Here is a 21,396-nt window from a genome sequence, read left to right on the forward strand (position 1 = left end):
ATGGAGTGATAGCCTTCCTTGCTCAGAATCCCTTTTACCCTGTACAAATCTCCCACCTTACCAGCCCCAAAGCAACCCCAGACCATCATATTACCTCCACCATGCTTAACAGATGGCGTCAGGCATTCTTCCAGCATCTTTTCATTTGTTCTGCGTCTCACAAACGTTCTTCTTTGTGATCCAAACACCTCAAACTTGGATTCATCCGTCCACAACACTTTTTTCCAGTCTTCCTCTGTCCAATGTCTGTTTTTTTGCCCATCTTAATCTTTTTCTTTTATTGGCCAGTCTCCGATATGGCTTTTTCTTTGCCACCATGCCCTGAAGCCCAGAATCCCGCAGCCGCCTCTTCACTGTAGATGTTGACACTGGTGTTTTGCGGGTACTATTTAATGAAGATGCCAGTTGGGGAGGCGTCTGTTTCTCAAACTAGAGACTCTAATGTACTTATCTTCTTGCTCAGTTGTGCAACGCGGCCTCCCACTTCTTTTTCTACTCTGGTTAGAGCCTGTTTGTGCTGTCCTCTGAAGGGAGTAGTACACACCGTTGTAGGAAATCTTCAATTTCTTAGCAATGTCTCGCATGGAATAGCCTTCATTTCTAAGGACAAGAATAGACTGTCGAGTTTCAGATGAAAGTTCTCTTTTTCTTTTTCTTTCATTTTGAGCGTTTAATTGACCCCACAAATGTGATGCTCCAGAAACTCAATCTGCTCAAAGGAAGGTCAGTTTTGTAGCTTCTGTAACGACCTAAACTGTTTTCAGATGTGTGAACATGATTGCACAAGGGTTTTCTAATCATCAATTAGCCTTCTGAGCCAATGAGCAAACACATTGTACCATTAGAACACTGGAGTGATAGTTGCTGGAAATGGGCCTCTATACACCTATGTAGATATTGCACCAAAAACCAGACATTTGCAGCTAGAATAGTCATTTACCACATTAGCAATGTATAGAGTGTATTTCTTCAAAGTTAAGACTAGTTTAAAGTTATCTTCATTGAAAAGTACAGTGCTTTTCCTTCAAAAATAAGGACATTTCAATGTGACCCCAAACTTTTGAACGGTAGTGTATATATATATGTATGTATGTATATAGACAAGGCAACAATACAAAGACACAAGGTCAAAAAAGGTTTCCTGTACGTAATACACACTGTAGTTACACGATCCGTCCTTCTTGCACGATCCGTTCTGCGCAAATGCAATATGTCCGCGCACGCGCAGATGATAATCATAATGTACGAGAATTTACGGCACTGCACAATATGTTCCACAGTAGCGGTCTGCTGTTAGCCTCCACCGGAAAGCTAACAATGTTGGTTCGGCTAACCGCTAGATGACAGCTTGATTCAGCCTAAAATAACGTTACTCAAACTAAACAGTGGGAAAAGCAGGCTACAGCTAAAATAACAGACTTTCTTTAACTGTCTATGGGAACAGATCGTGCAGTGTCGTAAATCCGCGTTCATCATGATATCTTCTGCGCATGCGTAGTATGCATCGTGCAGCCAGGACGGATTGTGTACCGATACACACAACACAATTTATCACCAATGGAGCAATCTCTAAAAAAAAAAAAAAGAAAGTACTACATGTACACTACTATTATACGTGCAAATTAAGCCAAGTTATTGCACATGAGACAAAGGAGTTTTTAATATTGCTCTTGAACAAAGGTACCCTGAATCTGCGACCTGAGGGGAGTATTATGAACTCAGAGTGAAGGGGGTGGTTTGTGCAGTCTAATATAGACTGGCCCTTGCAGAGTACTTTCTGGTCCAAGATAACCATCAAGGGGGACTGTGGGAAACCTATAACTTTGGACTGAATGATGCCAGTGTAGAAGTGCACCATCTTTGTCTTGGACAGGTAGACATGACATACAAGCTCTTGTAACTTACAGCTGGGCACTGACGTTTTTAGCAAACCTTACTCAAACAAGAGTAAATAGTACATTTGTTGGGTACTTTTTCCATCAGTGGATTAATTTGGTGCCCTAGTGAGTGAGTGTATGTGAAATTGACTTAAAATAAACAACAGTTTGTATGTATTTAAATGAAAGAACATGAGTCCCAGTCTACCAGTGTTTTAGACAACAGTGGAGCTCTATAGCACAGAGGAATAAAATAATCAGGCTTTGGCTGCACAGTGACTACAATATGTCAGTAGCAGGAGGCTCATTGTTGATTTTGGTCTTTTGGAGTTGTCAACCATTAGAAAAATATAAAACATCACAAGACATATACTTTGAATGGAATACTCAAATGCTTAAATGTACATAAAAGCAAGAGTTATTGGTTAGTGGGATGATTCCTCCTGTTGATGGCCGTAAAGAGATGCCCTCCTAGTGCAACTCCTGTGCAGAAAATGCCTAACCAAATCCAGAGGGTGTTTTCTATATAGCCTACAGTCACAAAACAGTCACCTTCTTGAGTTTGCACTAGAAACACTAAAAGCCAGGAACAAACACAGACAACCAGACACTGAAATAAGAAAACAAAAGAGAGTGGTAATGAGAGACGAGGGCTGGCAGGGAACAGGTGAAACATGTCAGGCCGGGGTAGACAATCACAAAGACAAGGTATGAAGTAAAACAAGACACGATACATGAGAAAAACACTGCGGCTGCAGGACCTAAGGCTCACCACCAGTGTTTCAGTTTGATTGTTAAAAAGTGTTAAGATAATTAAAAGGTATTTATTTAGAAGCCGGCTGGCTGCTAGTTAGCTAACGCTAGCTTCTGCGATCAACTAAGGCAGTGCATCTATGATGGTGACAATGGTGTAATGATTCAGATGGACTCCCAAGACAAGACGGTGCTCACCCGACTGGCCAATAGGAACGTTACTCCGCCCATGATAGTATTTTCACATTGAGAGAAAATTCCTGATACGAGAGCAAAAAAGTGAATCGAGAGTAAAAGCTTAGGTTTTGAGAGTAAGAAGAAAAACGTTTTTAGAGAAACACATTTATTTTTGAGAGAATTTTTTTTCACACTGACAGCAAAAATATATATATTTGAGAGTTTAAAAAAGTGTTCTGAGAGAGATTTTCTTTCTCAAATAATTTAAAAAAATTATATTTTATTTTTTTTAGTCTCAAATATTATTTTTTGCAATTGGTATGAAAACTTTTCTCTCTCAAATATTTTTTTCTCTCATAAAATGCTTTGTCTCTCAAACATTTCTTTTTTTCTCAGATCATTTATTTTCTCACATGTAATAAAGAAACAAATCTAGCTCCATATTCAACCACCACTGATTTACTGATTAAGAATTTAAGGAGGTTTCAGAATTCAACGATGTACAATATGAAGAGAAATACATCTGTCTTTTGATATGGATCCATCTTTGCGTGTAGCACCACAGAAACTCACCATCCGTGCTGGCATCATCCACCAGTAAGATCTCTGTGAGCAGGGCTGCAGGAGCCGTGTACAAGACACTGTAGACCGTCCTAAGCAGAGTGGACCAGGCCTCATTATGAAATACCATGAAAACGCTGGTGGTTGGGAAGCCAGGACAAAGCCAAAACATCTGTTCCAAACAACTGTCAGAGCCAAACTGAAAGTTAACAGATGTCAGATTTGTAACAAGATGTACACTACTGTTTGATTTATTACAGTCAGATGGCTGAGAGGGTAACTCTATATTTCTTAGTAGTCTTCATGCTTTAAGGCTGTAGAAATCCCTCTTTACAAACCCTTACATAAAGGGTTTTAAAAAAGAAATGTTTTGTACATCAGAGAACAAAACGCTTTACAATGGTTCAACCAGACTGACAACTGAAATACACCTCTGGGCAACAGAGAATAGAACCTGAATAAGAATAGAAATCAAGAAAGAAAAAAAACATCACCACAACCGGTGATTTTTAATGGCAGCGTACATTTCCTCCAGAATCATGAGTCGGTGTCACCAAGAACCATATGCTCACTCTGGGTTACCTGTGTCTTCACCCAGATCATGGTGCAGGGAGACACAATCACTGGCAAACTGGTTCAACTGTTTTTTTGTCAAACCCATTTAATTCCTCTTTACGTTCTTCAGGAGTCCTTCGATGTGACACGAAGTGTTAGCCATTTGCGCCTGGGGCCCTGGGATCTTGGAGAGGCCTCTGGGTGTGAGGCTTGTGCTCGTGCTCAGTGTAAAAGCCAGTTTGACGGCTGCAGGGTGGATCCTCGGAGTCTCACTGCACCTGCTACAGGTTGGTGGGATGGTTGTGGGAATGCTGCGTCGTTGATGTTGTAGAATTTAATGAAAGGTACGCCGAAGAAGCTGAAAAGAGACTGCATAAAATATATCCATTAAGAAAGCATAACAAAGCTTTATAAAAGCAATTCATCTGAATTCTTTAGACTGATACCAATACAAAGAATATTAGATACAAAGAACTATATGTATAATTTTTTTTTTTACTGGCCTTCACGTCTAATAGCCGTGACAAATGAGTATTGGACACATTTTACATTGTTCTATTATGTACATATGTCTTCAAATACTGTGGAAACCACCAGCATGCTACTTGTTGACAGTAGCTTACGGGTAGGAAGTTTTAGCAGAGTTTGCAGATAATTACTCAACTACATACATGTAATATCCATAAGAGTAGATTTTCTTTGTGTTATATATATCGTAAAATAGCCTACAAATTAAGAATCTTTATGTATACATATAATAGCTACAAAATACACACATGATACTCTATATTGTTGTATGCAGTAGTGTATTAAAAACACCAACAATCTTAAATTGAAATTAATACATTTTGAATATGATACATACGTACTGTGTACCTTGTGTTTGTGTGTTGTCTAAACACACTTCCATACACACTTCATAGAACACTACACTTGTGTTTTGTTTGCAAGCTACATGTAAGTACTTAAAATGAAGATGTAGTAAAATTTGACATGAAATCTGTATGAAAGTGGCCATAATCATGCAAGACATTGTTTAAGTTTACAAAGTAGAAAGTTTAGACATTGTACATTCAACACAAGTTTCCACTTCTACAACAATTTTTGGAGGAAAAAATATCCAATAAACAAGATAATGTTCACATTGTCATAGTGACTAGACCTACCAAGTTCTGAGCTAAATAACAGACACGCTAAAATCATATTTAATCAGTATTTACTATACGTTGGCTGCTGGATTTATAGTCCCGCAGACATGAAGAGAAATCTGCTTCTGGTGAAGCCTTTCTCTTCTTCTCACCATCCTGCCACCAGCAGCTAGTTTCAGTTGAACATTCTGTTGCCCGTAGCAACCAGTATTGGCACAGTTGTATAGCTAGCAGTTAGAGTTAAACTAAGAATGTTAGCATCATCTACCACTCTGTGAACAAGGAAATGTTGACAGGCGTCTTTTATCTTCTGAAAACGTTCCCTTGTTGAACCATTACTTGTAGGTAATCCGTTGTTTTAAGTGTAATTCTAGATGTTAAAGGACTTTTTCTGGTCAACTAGCTAGCTAAGTGCTTACCAAGCTAGCCATATCATACTTAATAAGCTGGGATAGCTGGCCATTGCTTCAACATTCTAGTTTGGTTAATGCATTTCAAGCATGGTACAATAATGGAGGATATTCTGGTATAATCAAGAGCCGGATGCTCATCATATGCAATTTTATATCTTGGTATTAAAGGTGTATCTTGATATAATATGGCGCTAGAAAAGTGACTGTAACTTGTAGCACTGAAAATAAAATTTGGCATTGAACGGAAGTAGGCCTAATTCTTTTTCTTCAGCTGAACATTATTCAGTGATGAATAAAACTAATAATACTAATACTAATAATACTTGTAGTTTCAATGCCAAATTTTATTTTCATTGCCAATACTTGTAGTTTCAATACCACAAGTTACTGTCACTGTTCTAGCTCCACACTTCCTCACCTCCTCTTAGAACTCCAGAGGAAGTCTCTGAGGGACCAGAGGCTAATGGAGGGAGCGCCCTTGTCCCCGACCTCCCAGAGCCCCCGCTCCCCTCTATGGGGCGCCCAGGAGAATGGAAAGCACATAGACAAGCACTCTTTCTCTCTATCTCTCTCTCTCTCTCTTGCTCTCTCTCTGTGTGTATTCCCTTTTCTATTTTTTGTTGTTGTTGTCAATATGTTTGCTTTGACAAATTTTAATTTTAATTCCGCCAGTACTCAACTGAACGCCGGCAGAGGGTGAGAGGGAGATTCTATTTGCACACTTGCCACAGACAGGGTTAGACGTTTCTTTATTGCAATGGACAATGTTGTCCCTGAGGTCTACACTCCAAGATCTCACACACACCGCCACATGGCCTCTAGGGGAATTTAAACGTGCCTAGTGTTACTTAGATCCTAAAATAAGGCTATAATCATATTTAAGCATCACATTACAACAAACTAACTGTGCATTTTTTAGTATAGATTTGATGTGTTTGTTTTTGTGTGTATGCATATATCTCAGGTTGCAGTCAGAGAGTCAGCAGTTGGAAGAGGAGGAAGTGAAGCTGAAGGAACAGATGAAGCATGGCCATACGGTGGGGAACTTGCACACACACACACACACACACACACACACACACAAGCAGGAACTTTGTGAATGCAAGCAGGCGTGTTACATAAACAATTAAGCACTAGATCCACTCTGAAATTATTCTTTTGACTCAGGCCAACTATGTTTACTTCACCTCGCTAAAGGTCTTCATTGTAGAACATAAGAGTTGTCCCTCTTTTCCTGCCGTCCACTACAGGGTCTGTTTAGTGAAGTGTTTCATAGTTGTCATATATTCATCTTAATCTTGTCTGTTTGAGTTTAGCTCACAACAACTCAAGACATAAACAGAGGATCCTGTTTTTTATTAGCTTTACCAGCCTGTGATGGAGGAGAATGTATGACCTTATCCTATAAAATACATCACTTTAAACAGGCCCTGCTAGCAAAGCTTTGGCTTGGTGGGCAGACTGAGAGTGAGTGACAGCTAATAGCTGGCAACTCAAACTGTTGTTTTTTTTTATCACCATTTTTGCCTAGTGCTTTCTGGGGAGAATAGGGGTGTGATGATATGTTCATGTCCTTGGAAAAGCAAGCTATTAACTGTAAAAAGTACAGACATATACTGTACATGATCACTATTTATCTGTATACATAATCAGATGTAGCTAAGTGCATGTTACACCATACTGTGTAAAGGGGTCCGCCTTTCAGAGGGCAGGTCAGGCTTTTCAACTCAATCACTCCCCCTTGTGACCAAGCCGCATGTCATGGTCATTTAACATCTAAACTCATCACTATCATCCATCTGAGAGTTCACATTGACACATCAACTATTTAAATACAGTCTGTGCTGTTAAGAGTGTGGGATAAAAACATATTTAAATGACATGTGGAAAAATATTTCTGCATTGTGTCTGCTTCCTTTAAGCTTCTGTGATGTAGATGTGCCAGTATTTGCATTTCATTGTTATTTTTTTTCTTTTTATATTCCCTTCGAATTACACTAGATGTTTAGGCAACACAACAAACAGTTTCACCATTTGAGTAACAGTAAATCACAATCCCTCCACTGTCCCTCTCACCCAACAGGAGGCAGTGGAAGTGGCTGAGAATGGAGCAGGTAAGTGAGATCAGATGAACCTTTCAGTACAGAGAAATGTTAAAATAACAGTAGACATTTGAGAAAATTGCATTTCCATTAGCTTTTTACCAGTGAAAGCGATACACCGGTGCAAATTACGCACTGTATGAGAGTTAACATGAGCATTTTTAAGCAATTTGACAAACTCAGTGTAAGACGGAGTGCAGAACGAAGCATTGCTCTTAACGCCTTTTTTGACATTGTGTTCTGTCCAATACCTGTCAACCCTGCAACACTTGATCATGTTAAAACCATTGCTTTTCAGGCTAAAACACAACTGTGCTTCTAATGCTACTCTTACTTAATTGCTGTACATCAGTACATTTTGAGTAGATTTCATTTGTTTAATGCTTTGACTGCTTCCCATTTTTCTCTCATTGCTTGCAATGATAAAAATAACTTATATTCAATTCAATTCAATTTTATTTATAGTATCAATTCATAACAAGAGTTATCTCGAGACACTTTACAGATAGAGGAGGTATAGACCACACTCCAGAATTTACAAGGACCCAGCAGTTCTAGTAGTTCCCTCCAGAGAAAGCAACAGTGCGACAGTGGCGAGGAAAAACTCCCTTTTAGGAAGAAACCTGGGACAGACCCAGGCTCTTGGTAGGCGGTGTCTGACGGGCCGGTTGGGGTCAGAATGAAGAGTGGAAATAACAAAAATAGAAAAAATAGTAGTTTGTAGTAGTTCTACACCACCTAAAACAATAAAAAGAAAAAAGAAACGCACATTCTTAATTAGGATTTTGTCAGCTTTTAATGTTGCACCTGTGCATCGATATACTGACAAGATGAGTGCTCCAAAGAAGCACAGGTGTGTTGATTAAGCCACGTTGTAATTCTGTTTTCAGTGTAGACCTCATGATACAGTTACACCTTAGTTTGAATATTTTAATTTAAAGGTACAGTAGACTTAATTGTGTTATTTTCAGGGTACTTCATGATTTCCATACTGCATGTCTGACTGAAAAACACTGCTACCTGCAATAAATACACATTTTTTTCTCGTCTTCATCAGAAATGGTTGTGCAGAACGGAGAAAACAATGCAATAGGATCGGGTGGGTATGGAGTTGACTCGTGTCATAAAATGCACACACACACACACACACGCCACAATATTCTCATAAAGCTCATGTACGGAATGCAAACCCAAATTAACCTTAGGAGAATCCTGCACACATTAAATAACAAATATCCTAAATTCCCCTTTTCATTCTTCCCCTTAGTTCTTATCTAATCACCATCTTACCACAACCCCCTAAAGACAACAAAATTCCTATAGAAATATGTCTGTATGCATTGAATAAACTGATCTTACTAAATTTGCATTTTAAAGAAAGGAGTGGCGCAGGCATGCCTATTATTTCACAAAAATAATATTTGTATTTCAAATTCCAGTTGTACTTAAATCATCTAGCATTTATAACTTTAGACTGCTCATGACAGTACAAGAAATATCCACTTACATTAAGTTATTACATTCTTCTCTGTAACAAATAGAAGACTTTGTTCAAGATTAGACATTTTATGGTTTGGATTTAAAATATTGCTACCCTTTATGTGCTGTATGTAAATGTGCTGTATTTATATAGCGCTTTTCTCAGTCTTAACAACTGCTCAAAGCGCTTTACATCTACAGGAAACATTCACCATTCACACACATTCATACACTGTGGCCGGGGCTGCCGTACAAGGTGCCACCTGCTCATCAGATAAACATTCATACACATTCACACTCCGATGCGCAGCACCGGGGGCAACTCGGGGTTCAGTGTCTTGCCCAAGGACACTTCGACAATGACTGCAGGGGCGGGGATCGAACCACCAACCTTCCAATTGGCAGGCAACCGCTCTACCACTGAGCCACAGCCGCCCTTTATAAGCTTCTGCGTTTTATATTAACGCAGAGGTGAGTGACTTTTCTGTGTTATTGCATTAAGATTCATCGCTGGCAGAACCTTTTGTTTACTGCGTTACAATACATAAAGTAGCTACATAAAGTGAGCATTGACATATTTCTATCATTTTTCATTTTTTCAATCATATTTCATAATTCAATCAAGTTACGGTGTATCGACACCACCTACAACTAAAGCTAATAATCGGTGTAAATGATGGCGAGGCAGATTGATTGCAAATTCACTCAACACGATTTAAATGTATGAACATCATTACAATTAATGCAATTCATCAGATATACCCTCCTTTACTCATAGTGAATTTTATTTGATGTTTTTTTGATGTGTGTTTTTTTTTTTCCAAAAACAACTGAAGGTCAAGTAGAGACAACCCAAAGGGAACGACTGGATGAACCGCAGCTGTCCTTACCAATGGCAGAGAAGACTTAAAAGCAGACCCCGATCACAACCTTACCACCGCCAACGGACCAGTTGTAGCCTCTCAGGGTGTTATTAGCGTGACGTTGGAGCCTGAGTCAAGCCTGGGTGTTTCTGAGGCAGAGACTGGTCGGCTTCAAAATGTCCACATTAATAGGAAGGAGGACGAAGGGACTGTGATGATGAGAGCAGAATGTGTGATCATCACAGATGAAGGGGATGATTTACTTAAAGATCGTGCACCAGAAGAAGATCAGTGGAAGACCTTGCAGCCAGAGGAAACAACTCTGCCGAATCCAGAAGGAGGCCAAGATGGAGGGGAGGCTGTGGAGGAGGTAGTAAGAACAGAAGCCACTCCAGAATCTTTCACACAACCAGAGAAGACTGAGCATGAAGGCAAGCGAAAATGAAGATTGAGAGATGAAAAGTGAAGGACAGCACAGACAATGGGGACCTCTGTGCAGGTGCAGTCCCCAGCCAATGCCCTAGAGGGCACCGCAGTGGTTTTGCTGCCGGTCTACGTAAGGTGCAACCCTCTACTGTCACCCTTGAGCTAGAGGCTGAGCCTGAAGCTGAGGCAGCATTAAAAGCCCAAGACCCTGCCCTTCTGCCTGGCCAGTTTCAGGAGGTGCCCCTGGTCGATCCTCAGGAGATCCAGTGGACAGAAGCAAGGCCGGAGGAGAAGGAGCCCCTTCTGTTGCAGGCCGAAGCCCCCAACACCCAAGAGAAACCAGCAGCAGCAGCTGCCTGCACAGAGACACACAGCCCGACCAGGGCTAGTCAGAGAGAGGAGACCGACAAAACCTGCCAGTGCTGCTCTGTCATGTAAATGCCCTCTCTGTACGTTCAGATCCAGTCTCCCTTTGTACTCTGTCCCTCTGCTCTTCATTTCATAACACACTCCTTCCCTCGTCTCTTTGTTTTAGGCACCCATCTTTTTTCTGTCTACAAGCGACTTCATTTTCCTCCCCTACGCTCTGTCCTCATTCCTTGTGTTCATCTTGAATCCCACTCTTAAGTTTGGATACTCCAAAGGAAGTGAGCTCTCGACTCCAACATGAAGACGGGGAGGGGGGGGGGCATGGACTGGACTTTTTAGTGCATCAAGGAGCTCCCTACCCAGAGCTACTTACTACAATTGTTTTTCACACAATGTGGACCAAAATATGTTGATGTTTTTTTAACATTGTTTGAGTTTGATTTATTTTTCCTGGTCAGCAGAAGAGCTAATCTACATAGGATCATAAAACCCTCAAATTAAAGATGTATTATTTTAAACTGTTGTCTCTACATGTAAAATGTATTGGGTAATAGTCATAATCTAAATATGAGATTCAATGTCCAAAGATCTGGAAAGGTTCAGAGAGGATATTCCTCTAATTGAATTACTATAACGCTGAATTCATTTTTGATTTTGGACTTTTGTGAGAGATACTTTTAATCCAAGTATAGGGACTGAACTTTTGATTCACTCTGGTTTAGGTTTTGACAATACACAGACTGATGGCATGAAATGGCTTTTTTTTATAAACCACGGTGCGTACCACTGAACATTTGGTGGGATGTTGTCAGATTTAAAAGAGAAATTATTTTAAAATGCCTGACAGTATGCATTTGATATTTTTATCAGATGTACCTTTGAAAGAGGTGTTCCAGAGCTCCTGCCATAGCTCTGTGCATGGCTGTCTTAACTTTAAACAAAACCATGTGGACGTGAGAGTGTTTGTCAGCTTTGAAATTATCGATTCATGGTTTAATGGTTAAACTGACACATTGCTTGATGTTCCTCCATCTTCTGTTCCTCAAACATTGAATTTGTCCCAAAACAGCGTTGCTTCATACAAAAACAAACACACTGGGTAATGTTATTTAGGCCTGTAACAAATGAAGAGTTCCAAATTTAAGTTTCACATTTTACCTTATACAGATCTCATTCAGTTTAATATAGTTACATATTGCAGGCTGCCACTAATCTCCAGACTTTAACAACCAAGAACTTTTAGTATGCTAAACAAAGTACGAAGCACATTTTACTACTGTTTCAGTATAAACCCTGAATATGCACAGGACTTAAATCCATACAAAGTAAAAGAGACTGAACATTTTATTGATTGTATTTGATTAACAATAAAGGCAGAAAATTGTCACATTTCGTACAGAATTGTAAGTATGTATGTCCATATTTACAGTATACGTGTGTCCATGTGCATTTTGTAGATGCGTATGCACTGAGCAGCAGAGTGTAGCCAACTTTGAGAAGGGAATGATATTGTCTTCTGTCTGCCTTTGTGTCTTTTCAAGGTATTTAATGTTTGTTTGTTAAAAATGTATTCTATTTTTACAGTGTCTTGACTCAAATATTTGGTTCCCACTAAATGATCAAATATACTCACTTCTAATTCAGATAAAGCACACATCTTTGATCTATGGTTTAATTAGACTTTAGACTTTGTCAAGGTTTTTGAAATATTTCCATAGAATAGTCATGTGTTGCCAAACTGGAGGTTTCTGATCCAACTCAGTATGTGGACACAGATAATCATCCTTACCTCCTTCATGCATGTACAATTTAACAGTTTATATGTTTTGTAAGTCTACATACATGTAATACGTGTGCTTGCTCTCATTAAGGGAAGTCTTCATTTCCAGATCAGAGTCTCAGACAGCTCAATGTGAAAATGAATTTCAGATCAGAAAATCAAATCTAACCTGACAAAGGGAAAATATATCATAATTTGATAGAGTTTGAAGCAGTTATCATCGCTTAATACCTCAGTCGTTCAGGGACTCAGATGTGTATTGATCACAATAAGTTTAATAAAAAATACCATCAGAAAATGAGTGTGCACAGCTTGCATTCACAGCTACTTCTGGTATCATACATATTAATATTACAGAATCTCTCAATGTACCCACAACAGTGCCAACTAGTAAAACTCTACAAACAAAAATAGTGACAGACGGTACTCAAAACATTCATTCATTTCACAATCATAGAGTCCACAGGGGGAAAAAATGGACTCTGCTCTCTGGTATTTTCTGTATTTTGAAACTGGAATTTTCTTAAATAACTATAAAAGGAGCCAGATCTCTTTACCAGCCACATTCTCTGTTAAACACACCAGTGTGACAGACAGCGACTGCCCTCAAACAACACGATGTTTTGTGCTGCGTGTGCCATCACTCTGCTCTGTTTGGTGTCTGGGAGCCTTACAGCTCCCCTGGCCTGTGAAGTCTTGGTCCGGCCTTTCGATCAACTGGACCTGGGTCGCTTGGAGGGAAGATGGGCTATGGTCGCAGGCGCTCTGAGCGATCACCTGTACCTAGAACGATTCAAAGAAAGAGACAGCGCCACTATTAATTTCTCCAGCAACACCAGTGACACTAACATCTCCTACTCCAGAAGCATCCATTTAAATAACAAGTGCCTCTACCATTCCTACAACATCTCCCTGGAAGGCAGCAGCTTCACCTATGATGGGACAGATAAGAGAAACCTCACCGGAAACTTTGTCCACACATCCTGTCAAGACTGTGTGCTGATGCGCATGAACGTTGAGTCTGGGAAGCGGCAGCACTTTTACCTGTTCAGCAGGAGGAGGCAGCTGGAGCCGAAGGAGATGGAGGAGTTCAGAGCTCAGGTGGAGTGTCTGAACATGCCTCCACCTGCTGTGTTGGATCCTACCAAGGAGCTTTGTCCAGAAGAGACGGCCGGTGATCCAGCAGCCAACTGAAGAGAGAACAGAGGCACAACACAATTGAGAGACAATTAAAAAGACAAGTAGTCCTTGTAGTGTTGATAACATGTACTGTATGTCACCATCAGTGGATGTTTTGTGGAGATGTTAAGTTGCCTTTTCTTTTGTTTCTGAATGCACAACTACATGGCACCATCTAAAAATGACTTGATTTGACAGAATCTCTGTTATGTTATTAACATAATACAGTAGCTAGAGGTTACCTATTGGAAACCATCCATATTTCTATACACATCTACATTACATATACCTTTAAACTGGATATAAGTGCATTTTAAGATGCTACTTTTTGAAGATCGTTTGAAGATACTTTGAGCATGATTGATGTCAACGAAATGTGCAAAATAAATAAAGATGGAGCTGTTCAACTTTAAAATGTATTTTGGAATTCCAATTTGAATCATTCAAATATATTTCTCAAACAGGGACCTTTGTTACCTAAGAGTGTAAAAAAAATAACGTTTTATTAGTTGGTTTGTTTGTTTAATTATTTATTTCTAGTTTAGTTCAACGTTTTACCCACGAGACAATTCGGATGGGCGGGGCTTGCTGCCATGGTTACGCCTAAACCAAAAGTTGTGATTTATTCACAGGCCGTCTGGCTGTCTGGCTCTCGGTTGCAAGCTCGTTTATCGGCTCGGGGCTAACTTTGCCGCACTATGGCCTTCTTCGGTTTAACCCACCTGGGTTATCAAAACCCAATAGGCGATAAAATGATAGTGAATCCCAGAGGACCGTCTCAATTCTTGGGTAAGAGGAGTTGGACATTAACTTGAAGTTAACGGTCGCTACCCACAGTGAAACAGAGCCTTTAGCTTGCTGATAGCTAGCTTAGCTAAGAACACTTTTTTAAATTCAAAGAACAGCAAACTACGTATAGCGCTAACATTCCCGTTAACAAGTGGCTATGCTATAGCTTGATAGTCCAGAGCAGGATCATGTTTGCTTATGTGAGCTAGTTGTTGTTGTTTCTCCACGAGGGCCTTAATTTCCAACACGTGGAAGACTTTAATCCAGGTAAAACGTTAATTATAATGTTTAACTGTATTTAATCAGCTAAAGTTAGGCTCGAGCTCTTTTTCAAGAGAGACCTGAGAACAACGAGCATTTATAGTCAGACAACCAGCAAGCAGCGCTGAAATGTGATAAGCACCACGTTAAGTGATAGCTTTAGTTAACGTTACTTTGCAGATGTTGATTACTAATTGAACAAACAGTAATGCAATACACATTAATGCATTACTAATTATAATCCAGTAGTGTAATATATGTGACTCTAAAATGGACATTCTGCATAATGGGGGGCTTGATGCTGTATTATTTGCTGCTACATATTAGCATTTTATTAAATCTCAAGCAATACAGCTTTGGTAAGATACAACTTTAACTTTAACTTCAGTATCTTGTGTCTTTCACAATAGCCACAGGTGGATTAATGTAATTGTATGATGGATCAGTCTATACTATAGTAGCGTATCTCTTTACAGATGGTGAGAGTAACACCAGAGCAGGACTGCCTCCATCTCATCAAGAAGAACAGGGAACCCTCAGATGTAATGACACATGCAGCGTTTACCACCAGCCTCTTCCCTACAGCGCTGACATACACCATGGGAGCCATGAGCGGTACAGAGAGATGGTCAAACGGGTTCAGACACCCAGGGGTGAGGAGACCTAGAAAGAATAGACATTAAGGGTCCGATGGGCTATGTTGGATCTATATCCCAGCTGTATTCCTGCCTAGTGAAAGTGTCTGTCTCCTCTCTTCTTCAGCCCCCAACCAGCTGTACACAGTGCCTCTAACGGACAGCCAGCAGTATGGATGGATGATATCCAGGAGTCCTGAACCGTGGACTCAAGTCAAACGCTTTCCCCGAAAGAACAGTGAGATGACAAAGTAGGTAACTTTACCAAATCTAATATGGTATTTAAAAAAAAATGTAAAATAGATCTCTGTAAGTGTAATCCGCTTGTTACTTTCACAGGTTTGTTAAAGAAATGTCAGCGACAGACCCGGACTTTAGCCTATTCTGACAGCCTTTCTTATTCAGTTATGACACACACACACACACACACACACACACACACACACACACACACACGCACACACGCACGCATGCAAAGCAGCATTAGTTTTGATGTGCATTCTGGAGATTAAATTAATAGCAGAGCCACTTTTTTGATATTTTTCATGCTTCATTTGGATTCTTTCACTACTGTTTTTTTTTTCTTGCAATCAAAAATTTAGTTTTAATGTAAGCTAATTTTTTACATGAGCTATGAGTAACTCACTACCACTCTAAAACAATATTTCTTCATCCCTTTTAGCTCCCGACTTTTATAAAGGAAGTATGGATGTTTAAATATACAGACTTAAGGCTGCTTATTGGCAAGTAATTTAGAGCAATTTTTTGGTGTTAAACAATCAATAAAAATGTACCAACTACCACATTTTTATTTTACAAGTCAAGATCAAGCAGGGTCCAGACCTGCATGTTCAAAGGCACCACTGGAGTGGTTCATATGGAGAGTGAGATTGCACTGCCCTCTAGAGGAAACAAAAATAACTACTTTTGAATTTTGGAGATAGTGGTCTTCATGCAAATATTCAAAACAGACTTACCAGATGCACAGCAGATGCACTGATTGTCTAAAATAGAGAGACATAACAGTTTGGAGACTGTTGTTGTTGTTCAAGGGATACACAGGAAGTCAAAGAAGATTAGGGCATTCTCAGGCTTTACAAGATTTAAACAATTACCATACCCCTCCAAAGTCCCAAAATGACTTCTTGGACTAAATGCAGTACCACAAAAGGGGCAGATTAGTCTGTCAAAATTCCAAAGGCTGTTTCTTACCATAACTAGCCTTTAGACGGTGCAAAGTGGCATGTGTTTATCAGTGGTACTGCTGGTTCTACAGCTCCGCAACTGGACAATATTGGTTTGGTGCTTTTCATTAGTGACTGTCTTTATATGGGTGGTCCATTCATGTGGCAACTGGTCCAGCCTCCACAAGTCCAAACAAAGTGGTAACTTTGAAAAAGCCTTAAGTATTCCTTTTTCACATTAAAAATGGCGACTGGTGAACAAGGCATGTCTTTTTTATGTTCTTACATTACTGTCATCTAACTTTGAGAATATCTTTGTTTGCAGGCTTGTGTTGTCTAATATGCGTTATAGTGGGGCTGTTAAACACATCCAAAACTGAGATATTGTTTACTGGTAATTATATGGTCATTGGATAGTCAGTATTGTAATGTAAAATTAAAATCGGCACACTGAGAATATCTGTGGATGCTTTTAAAATGTATAAGAATATATACGATATAAGTATGTGTATGAAGTATATGGTGTAAGTAAATCACTTTCTATTACTGTAAAATAACTATAGTGACAATACCACAAATATTAAGTTAATGTAAGACAAAGCTCTGTTCCTGCAAGTCGCAGGTAAGATAGAACTGCAGTACATCCAACAACATTAGTAAATATATGAACATGCAAAACAGCCATTGATTTTTTTTTTATTGATTTTTTTCGTCAAGGGGAAATGTTATTTTTCTCTTTGTCATAGTCCTCAACTCTCCTTGTCCAATAACTTTGCAAAAAGACTTTCCTTTCAACTCCTCCAACTCAGGGAAAATACAAATAAAACAAAAACAAATGCTGAAGGATTCATCAGGCCTGAGCAAAACACTGTTTCAGTAGTATGGGGACAACCTTCCTCTTGTCTCTTGTTCCCCCCCAAAACATCCTGTTAACAATCAACACAAGTCTATGGACAGCCAATAGAAATAGAATACATACAATGCACATTTTATAAACTCATGTCCATTCTATAAACTCTTTGCTTATATGAATCACTCTTCATTGGTCACAGTTCACTTGATAGTTGGTGATCTCCATTACATTACTGTTCTCTGGTGCTCCCAACACGCCCCGAGGCCAATACCATTACACAGGAGGGGACCAATAGCACAAGGCTGCGAGAGCTGGCTTTGGTACAAACATGATCAACTGTTGGTTGGCATTGTTGAGTGTGGCGGAGGAGCTAAATTGCACTGATTCTCTCATTTACAAAAGTTGAAGGTGGAAAAACCAAATTAATTGCATTGATGAGAATGTTTACTGGAAATTATTCTCGACAAGCCCTCATCCCTTTCTCTCTGTCCAAACAGCATCCAGGCACTGTTCCTGTTAAGTGTTATTCTAGGATTTGTTTCATATTAACTTAAGGCAATCAAACTCAGCTATTACTTCTACTGAGTGGAGGGGGGAGGTAATACAAGAAATATGTTTAAGTTTATTCATTCTGTCCTCTTCACATATTGTAACACCAGGTATGTCATATTTTTTACTGCTGAGAAGTGAATGTGTGGGAGGGAGAGATCATCCTAAAGCCTGACCGAGATTTACAATACTGCAATAGTGGCATAAATAAAATAAAAGCACAGTGAATCATCTGTATATGTGTGTTTACTGCTATGCTTATGTGAGCATCCACCAGCTAATGCTTATTACGTACTATACATGATCACACCTATTGCACACACCAGTTGAAATACTGTATTGTACTTTAGGATTGAACAGCAGAATTCATTGGCTGCAGTTGATCAGTTGGTACCAGTGAGCTTGAGCTATCCCACTGGCATTTTACAAGAAAGCGTGCTGGTCTTTGATCCTTTTCATTGGAATGGAATCATCATAATAAGCATAATAATTAATCAGAATCATCATAATAATAATAACATTAAGAATATACAAATGATGGATACAGAAGTGATACAAAATACCCTACGTTAAAACAAACAGAAATGAAAACAAGATACCACAATCAGACATGCTTCAAAGCAGTTATGTTTGGCAAGAAAGCAGTTTTGTTGTATCATTAAAAACCTCACAGTGAAAATAGTTATGCCCCTTCAGGATTACAAAGCACAGTATTCAGTCAAAATCAATATATATTTCTTTCCTTCATCTATTTCTCCTTCATAGAAGAATCAGGCTGTGTGGTACCACTGCATCCAAAGTTTTCCCCCTGATGCCTCTGGATCCAAATTCCTTCATTTCCTTTTGCACCAACAAATACTTCTCTAAAAGGAAGGAGCAGTCGATGACAATATACTGTAAAGGCTGAAACCAGCTGCACACTGGCTGCTCAAGCTCTAAGTAACATATCTGACATGATATGAAGGATGAAGAGGATCCTATTCCCAGCTGGGGCTACTTCTAGTCCTCAGATTAAAAATATAGATTTCAGATATCACCTTCAAATAACATCCTTAGTCGTCTTTGCTCATTTTGTTTAGAGGTTGAGGGCAACGTCATAATTTAGAGTTAAAGTAATCAGCTCTTTGCTGCCTGAATGACAGATAAAATAAATGTACATATTTTATGGGAAAAAAATGAAGCAGTCTGTGCTGCCAGCAGTTGACCAAAAAGACAGAGGGTTCAGGCCTCCTGCCTAAAAAACAGACGCGGTGATCATTGCTGAATTTAGCGAGAACATATCAAACATGTCTTGCCTTGCTTTTAGTAAATACTTTAGTCTTTGGTCAATATATTCCTCCTCAGTTTATACATATATTCATACACACACAAATATGCATGTACATACACACTTATTAACGTGTAATAAACTGGATATTTGTGCACGTATGTATTCACACTTTTTCATAAAGGACCTTTTGCACAAAACTTTGAGATCAAAATAAATAATTAATTCAAAAACAAAATATGAGTACCTGTTCATAATTCATGTGAAATAAAAAAATGACTGGAAAAAAACAAAAAAGTAAAAATATAAAGTAGCCTTATGTACAGCTTTATTCTTCTTTTGACACAGGCTAAAAGGCGTTGTTTTAAATAAACAGACTTTGCATCTTTCAAGAAGCCTGAGAGAGAGGCTAGACATGAGAAAAACATGTGTCCTTCAACAAGTATGTGAGCCAAAATGGCCGTCAAACGAGAAAATTTCCTTTCATCAAGAACACTTTCTTTCTGAAGTCTTAAGTTTTTTTCCTCCTTACTTGGGATTCAAGTGATGGCGTCACTAGTCTTTAGCCATTCTCTCACACTGTGAGTCCTCACTCAGGGGAACATCCAAACGTGCTGCTGCCCCGGCTGCTAACTGTTGGGCGGGCCCTCGTTCAGGAAGTAGGTTGTCATTTCGCCTTTCCCTTTGACCTTGACCACCCCACGGTACTCCAACACGTACCCTTTGTTTGCAAGCACCTGGTAGAGGTCTGTAGTCACCTGAGAGTGGAACGGAAAAGATAGATTTATGTAAGGCTGTATAAATACTTATCTGATCAAATTGAGGAGCACATTGTTTTTTTCAAGTTGTAGATTATATCATGAATCCACGGTCTTACTGAACCAGAGACTGTACATTGTTTCAAATCTTTTAGTTCCCTCATCTTCGTTTAAGATTTGCAGGTGGAAGGTTACGTTTTTCAGCTCTTATGAGACTACAGTTTGTAATGTTTGTTGGGGTAGAAAAGTGACCATAATTCCAAAATAAAGACAGTAAACATTTTCATTTAAAGCTGCTCTAATTCTCAGCTGCTGGTTGCTCAGTAGTTTTGGAATCAGCTTGCTGTGTGGTTAGTTAAGTAAATGATCTCAGCGGTAAGGTTTGGAAATTAACAGCAACACTATGACACACAGAGTGTCATGACATCTTCCCGGATCCATGTTCTTCATATATGTTTACATTCTGTGTACATTTTTGAGGCAAATTTGTGATATTATCTAAAAAAATTGGACTTGACTTTTATGATCCCTATAACATTAAGTTTTTGTTGACACTGTTATAGAGGTGTTTATTAAATTATATGTTTTAGAACTGAGGCCATATTAACTGGTGGTGTTGTACTCAGTGATGTAGTGGAGGCTAAACGCACGTAAACGCCGTTTATGCACCTCTCAAAATTCGGAAATGGCGTTTGCCCACCTCCAAAGTGCGTTTATCCACCTCTGAATAGCCTATTGTCCCAAAGCCATTCTAAATTAAGCTTATGTCGTTTTAGTTTCATATTGTTCATTATTAGTTCCATAGGTTGTTAAAACTAAGACGAAGTCTATCATATTGCGCTGCATTACTGTCAGTGTTGACCAATCTCTTGCGGTGTCTGGGGTATCAAGCCCCCAACGTCGCCTTCCAGGCGACGTTGGGGGCTTGGGGGCTTAAACATGGGGGCTTGGGGGCTTAAACATCAAGCAGTAAGCAGCAGTCAAAGATTCGTCAGTCACACTATCCTACATTAGGCTACATGTCTCATGTAGTTAATGATGAATGGGTTTTAAAAATGGATATCCTTCATTTTTTAAGCGCCGCCAAGACAGCAGCCGTCCTCCTGATGCCAGCAAACGGTCTCAGAAAGAAGCCCAAAGTGAGTGAGCTCGGAAAACAGCACTCAACTTAATGTTCTTGAGGTTAATTTGGTAAATGGCAGATTCATGCCACCGACTCAAAAAGCCACGGCATTGATTAGGTTAGCCTACCCCTTTCAGACATGAAGTTGCAGGTCACCTAGCTACCTTTTCCCATTAGTGAAATTCAGGATATATTGTCTGATAAATAACTGGATGTTATTTCATTCTCTGGCCACTGAAAGTCAGTGACAAGAAGCTCCCTTTGCTAGTCAGCTAGCTAGTTAATGTTGTCGCTC

At 39.4% G+C, this 21,396-nt stretch overlaps 3 protein-coding genes and 1 pseudogene across 6 annotated transcripts in view; 3 read left to right on the forward strand and 1 right to left on the reverse strand.

The window, feature by feature from the left end:
- Window positions 1-2,516: 2,516 nt before the first annotated feature.
- LOC116692876 (uncharacterized) lies at window positions 2,517-8,864 on the forward strand. Its single transcript, XM_032521452.1, has 6 exons — window positions 2,517-2,585; window positions 4,054-4,210; window positions 5,913-6,033; window positions 6,449-6,521; window positions 7,568-7,598; window positions 8,644-8,864. The coding sequence occupies exons 1-6, from the start codon at window positions 2,517-2,519 to the stop codon at window positions 8,862-8,864; spliced, it is 672 nt and encodes a 223-aa protein (XP_032377343.1).
- An 877-nt stretch (window positions 8,865-9,741) lies between these two features.
- On the forward strand, window positions 9,742-12,110 carry LOC116692877 (uncharacterized; annotated as a pseudogene).
- A 2,119-nt stretch (window positions 12,111-14,229) lies between these two features.
- spmip11 (sperm microtubule inner protein 11) lies at window positions 14,230-20,117 on the forward strand. 2 transcript variants are annotated; one of them, XR_004332793.1, is made up of 5 exons: window positions 14,230-14,471; window positions 15,209-15,385; window positions 15,495-15,618; window positions 15,707-16,216; window positions 20,106-20,117. XR_004332793.1 is itself a non-coding variant. In XM_032521379.1 (4 exons), the coding sequence occupies exons 1-4, from the start codon at window positions 14,381-14,383 to the stop codon at window positions 15,753-15,755; spliced, it is 441 nt and encodes a 146-aa protein (XP_032377270.1). In that variant the 5' UTR covers window positions 14,230-14,380; the 3' UTR covers window positions 15,756-19,120. The 2 variants fall into 2 exon arrangements, 1 of the variants encoding a protein (XP_032377270.1); XM_032521379.1 differs by lacking the exon at window positions 20,106-20,117 and having other exon boundaries at window positions 15,707-19,120.
- The window catches only part of adcy6a (adenylate cyclase 6a), a 39,554-nt gene continuing 34,777 nt past the window's right edge, over window positions 16,620-21,396 (reverse strand). For 2 of the 3 annotated variants that reach the window (XM_032521370.1, XM_032521367.1), the window contains one exon: window positions 17,980-19,978. In XM_032521370.1, the coding sequence (XP_032377261.1) occupies window positions 19,850-19,978 (129 nt within the window). In that variant the 3' untranslated portion in view covers window positions 17,980-19,849. Of the gene's footprint in view, window positions 16,632-16,842; window positions 16,849-17,185; window positions 17,192-17,979; window positions 19,979-21,396 lie in introns of those variants that run through there. The other variant, XM_032521369.1, reaches the window with a different exon arrangement.

This window comes from Etheostoma spectabile, chromosome 7 (genome assembly GCF_008692095.1).
Source record: "Etheostoma spectabile isolate EspeVRDwgs_2016 chromosome 7, UIUC_Espe_1.0, whole genome shotgun sequence".
Classification (NCBI taxonomy): Eukaryota; Metazoa; Chordata; class Actinopteri; order Perciformes; family Percidae; genus Etheostoma; species Etheostoma spectabile.

What these genes read in the sequence shown, in the direction of transcription:
- LOC116692876 (XM_032521452.1), top strand. Translation starts at nt 2,517, where the DNA reads ATGAGAGACGAGGGCTGGCAGGGAACAGGTGAAACATGTCAGGCCGGG. An exon ending in TAGACAATCACAAAGACAAG is followed by an intron (nt 2,586 to 4,053) that starts GTATGAAGTAAA and finishes TACGTTCTTCAG; the next exon opens with GAGTCCTTCGATGTGACACG. An exon ending in AATGGAAAGCACATAGACAA is followed by an intron (nt 6,034 to 6,448) that starts GCACTCTTTCTC and finishes CATATATCTCAG; the next exon opens with GTTGCAGTCAGAGAGTCAGC.
- spmip11 (XM_032521379.1), top strand. Translation starts at nt 14,381, where the DNA reads ATGGCCTTCTTCGGTTTAACCCACCTGGGTTATCAAAACCCAATAGGC. An exon ending in AGGACCGTCTCAATTCTTGG is followed by an intron (nt 14,472 to 15,208) that starts GTAAGAGGAGTT and finishes ATCTCTTTACAG; the next exon opens with ATGGTGAGAGTAACACCAGA. An exon ending in ACGGGTTCAGACACCCAGGG is followed by an intron (nt 15,386 to 15,494) that starts GTGAGGAGACCT and finishes TCTCTTCTTCAG; the next exon opens with CCCCCAACCAGCTGTACACA.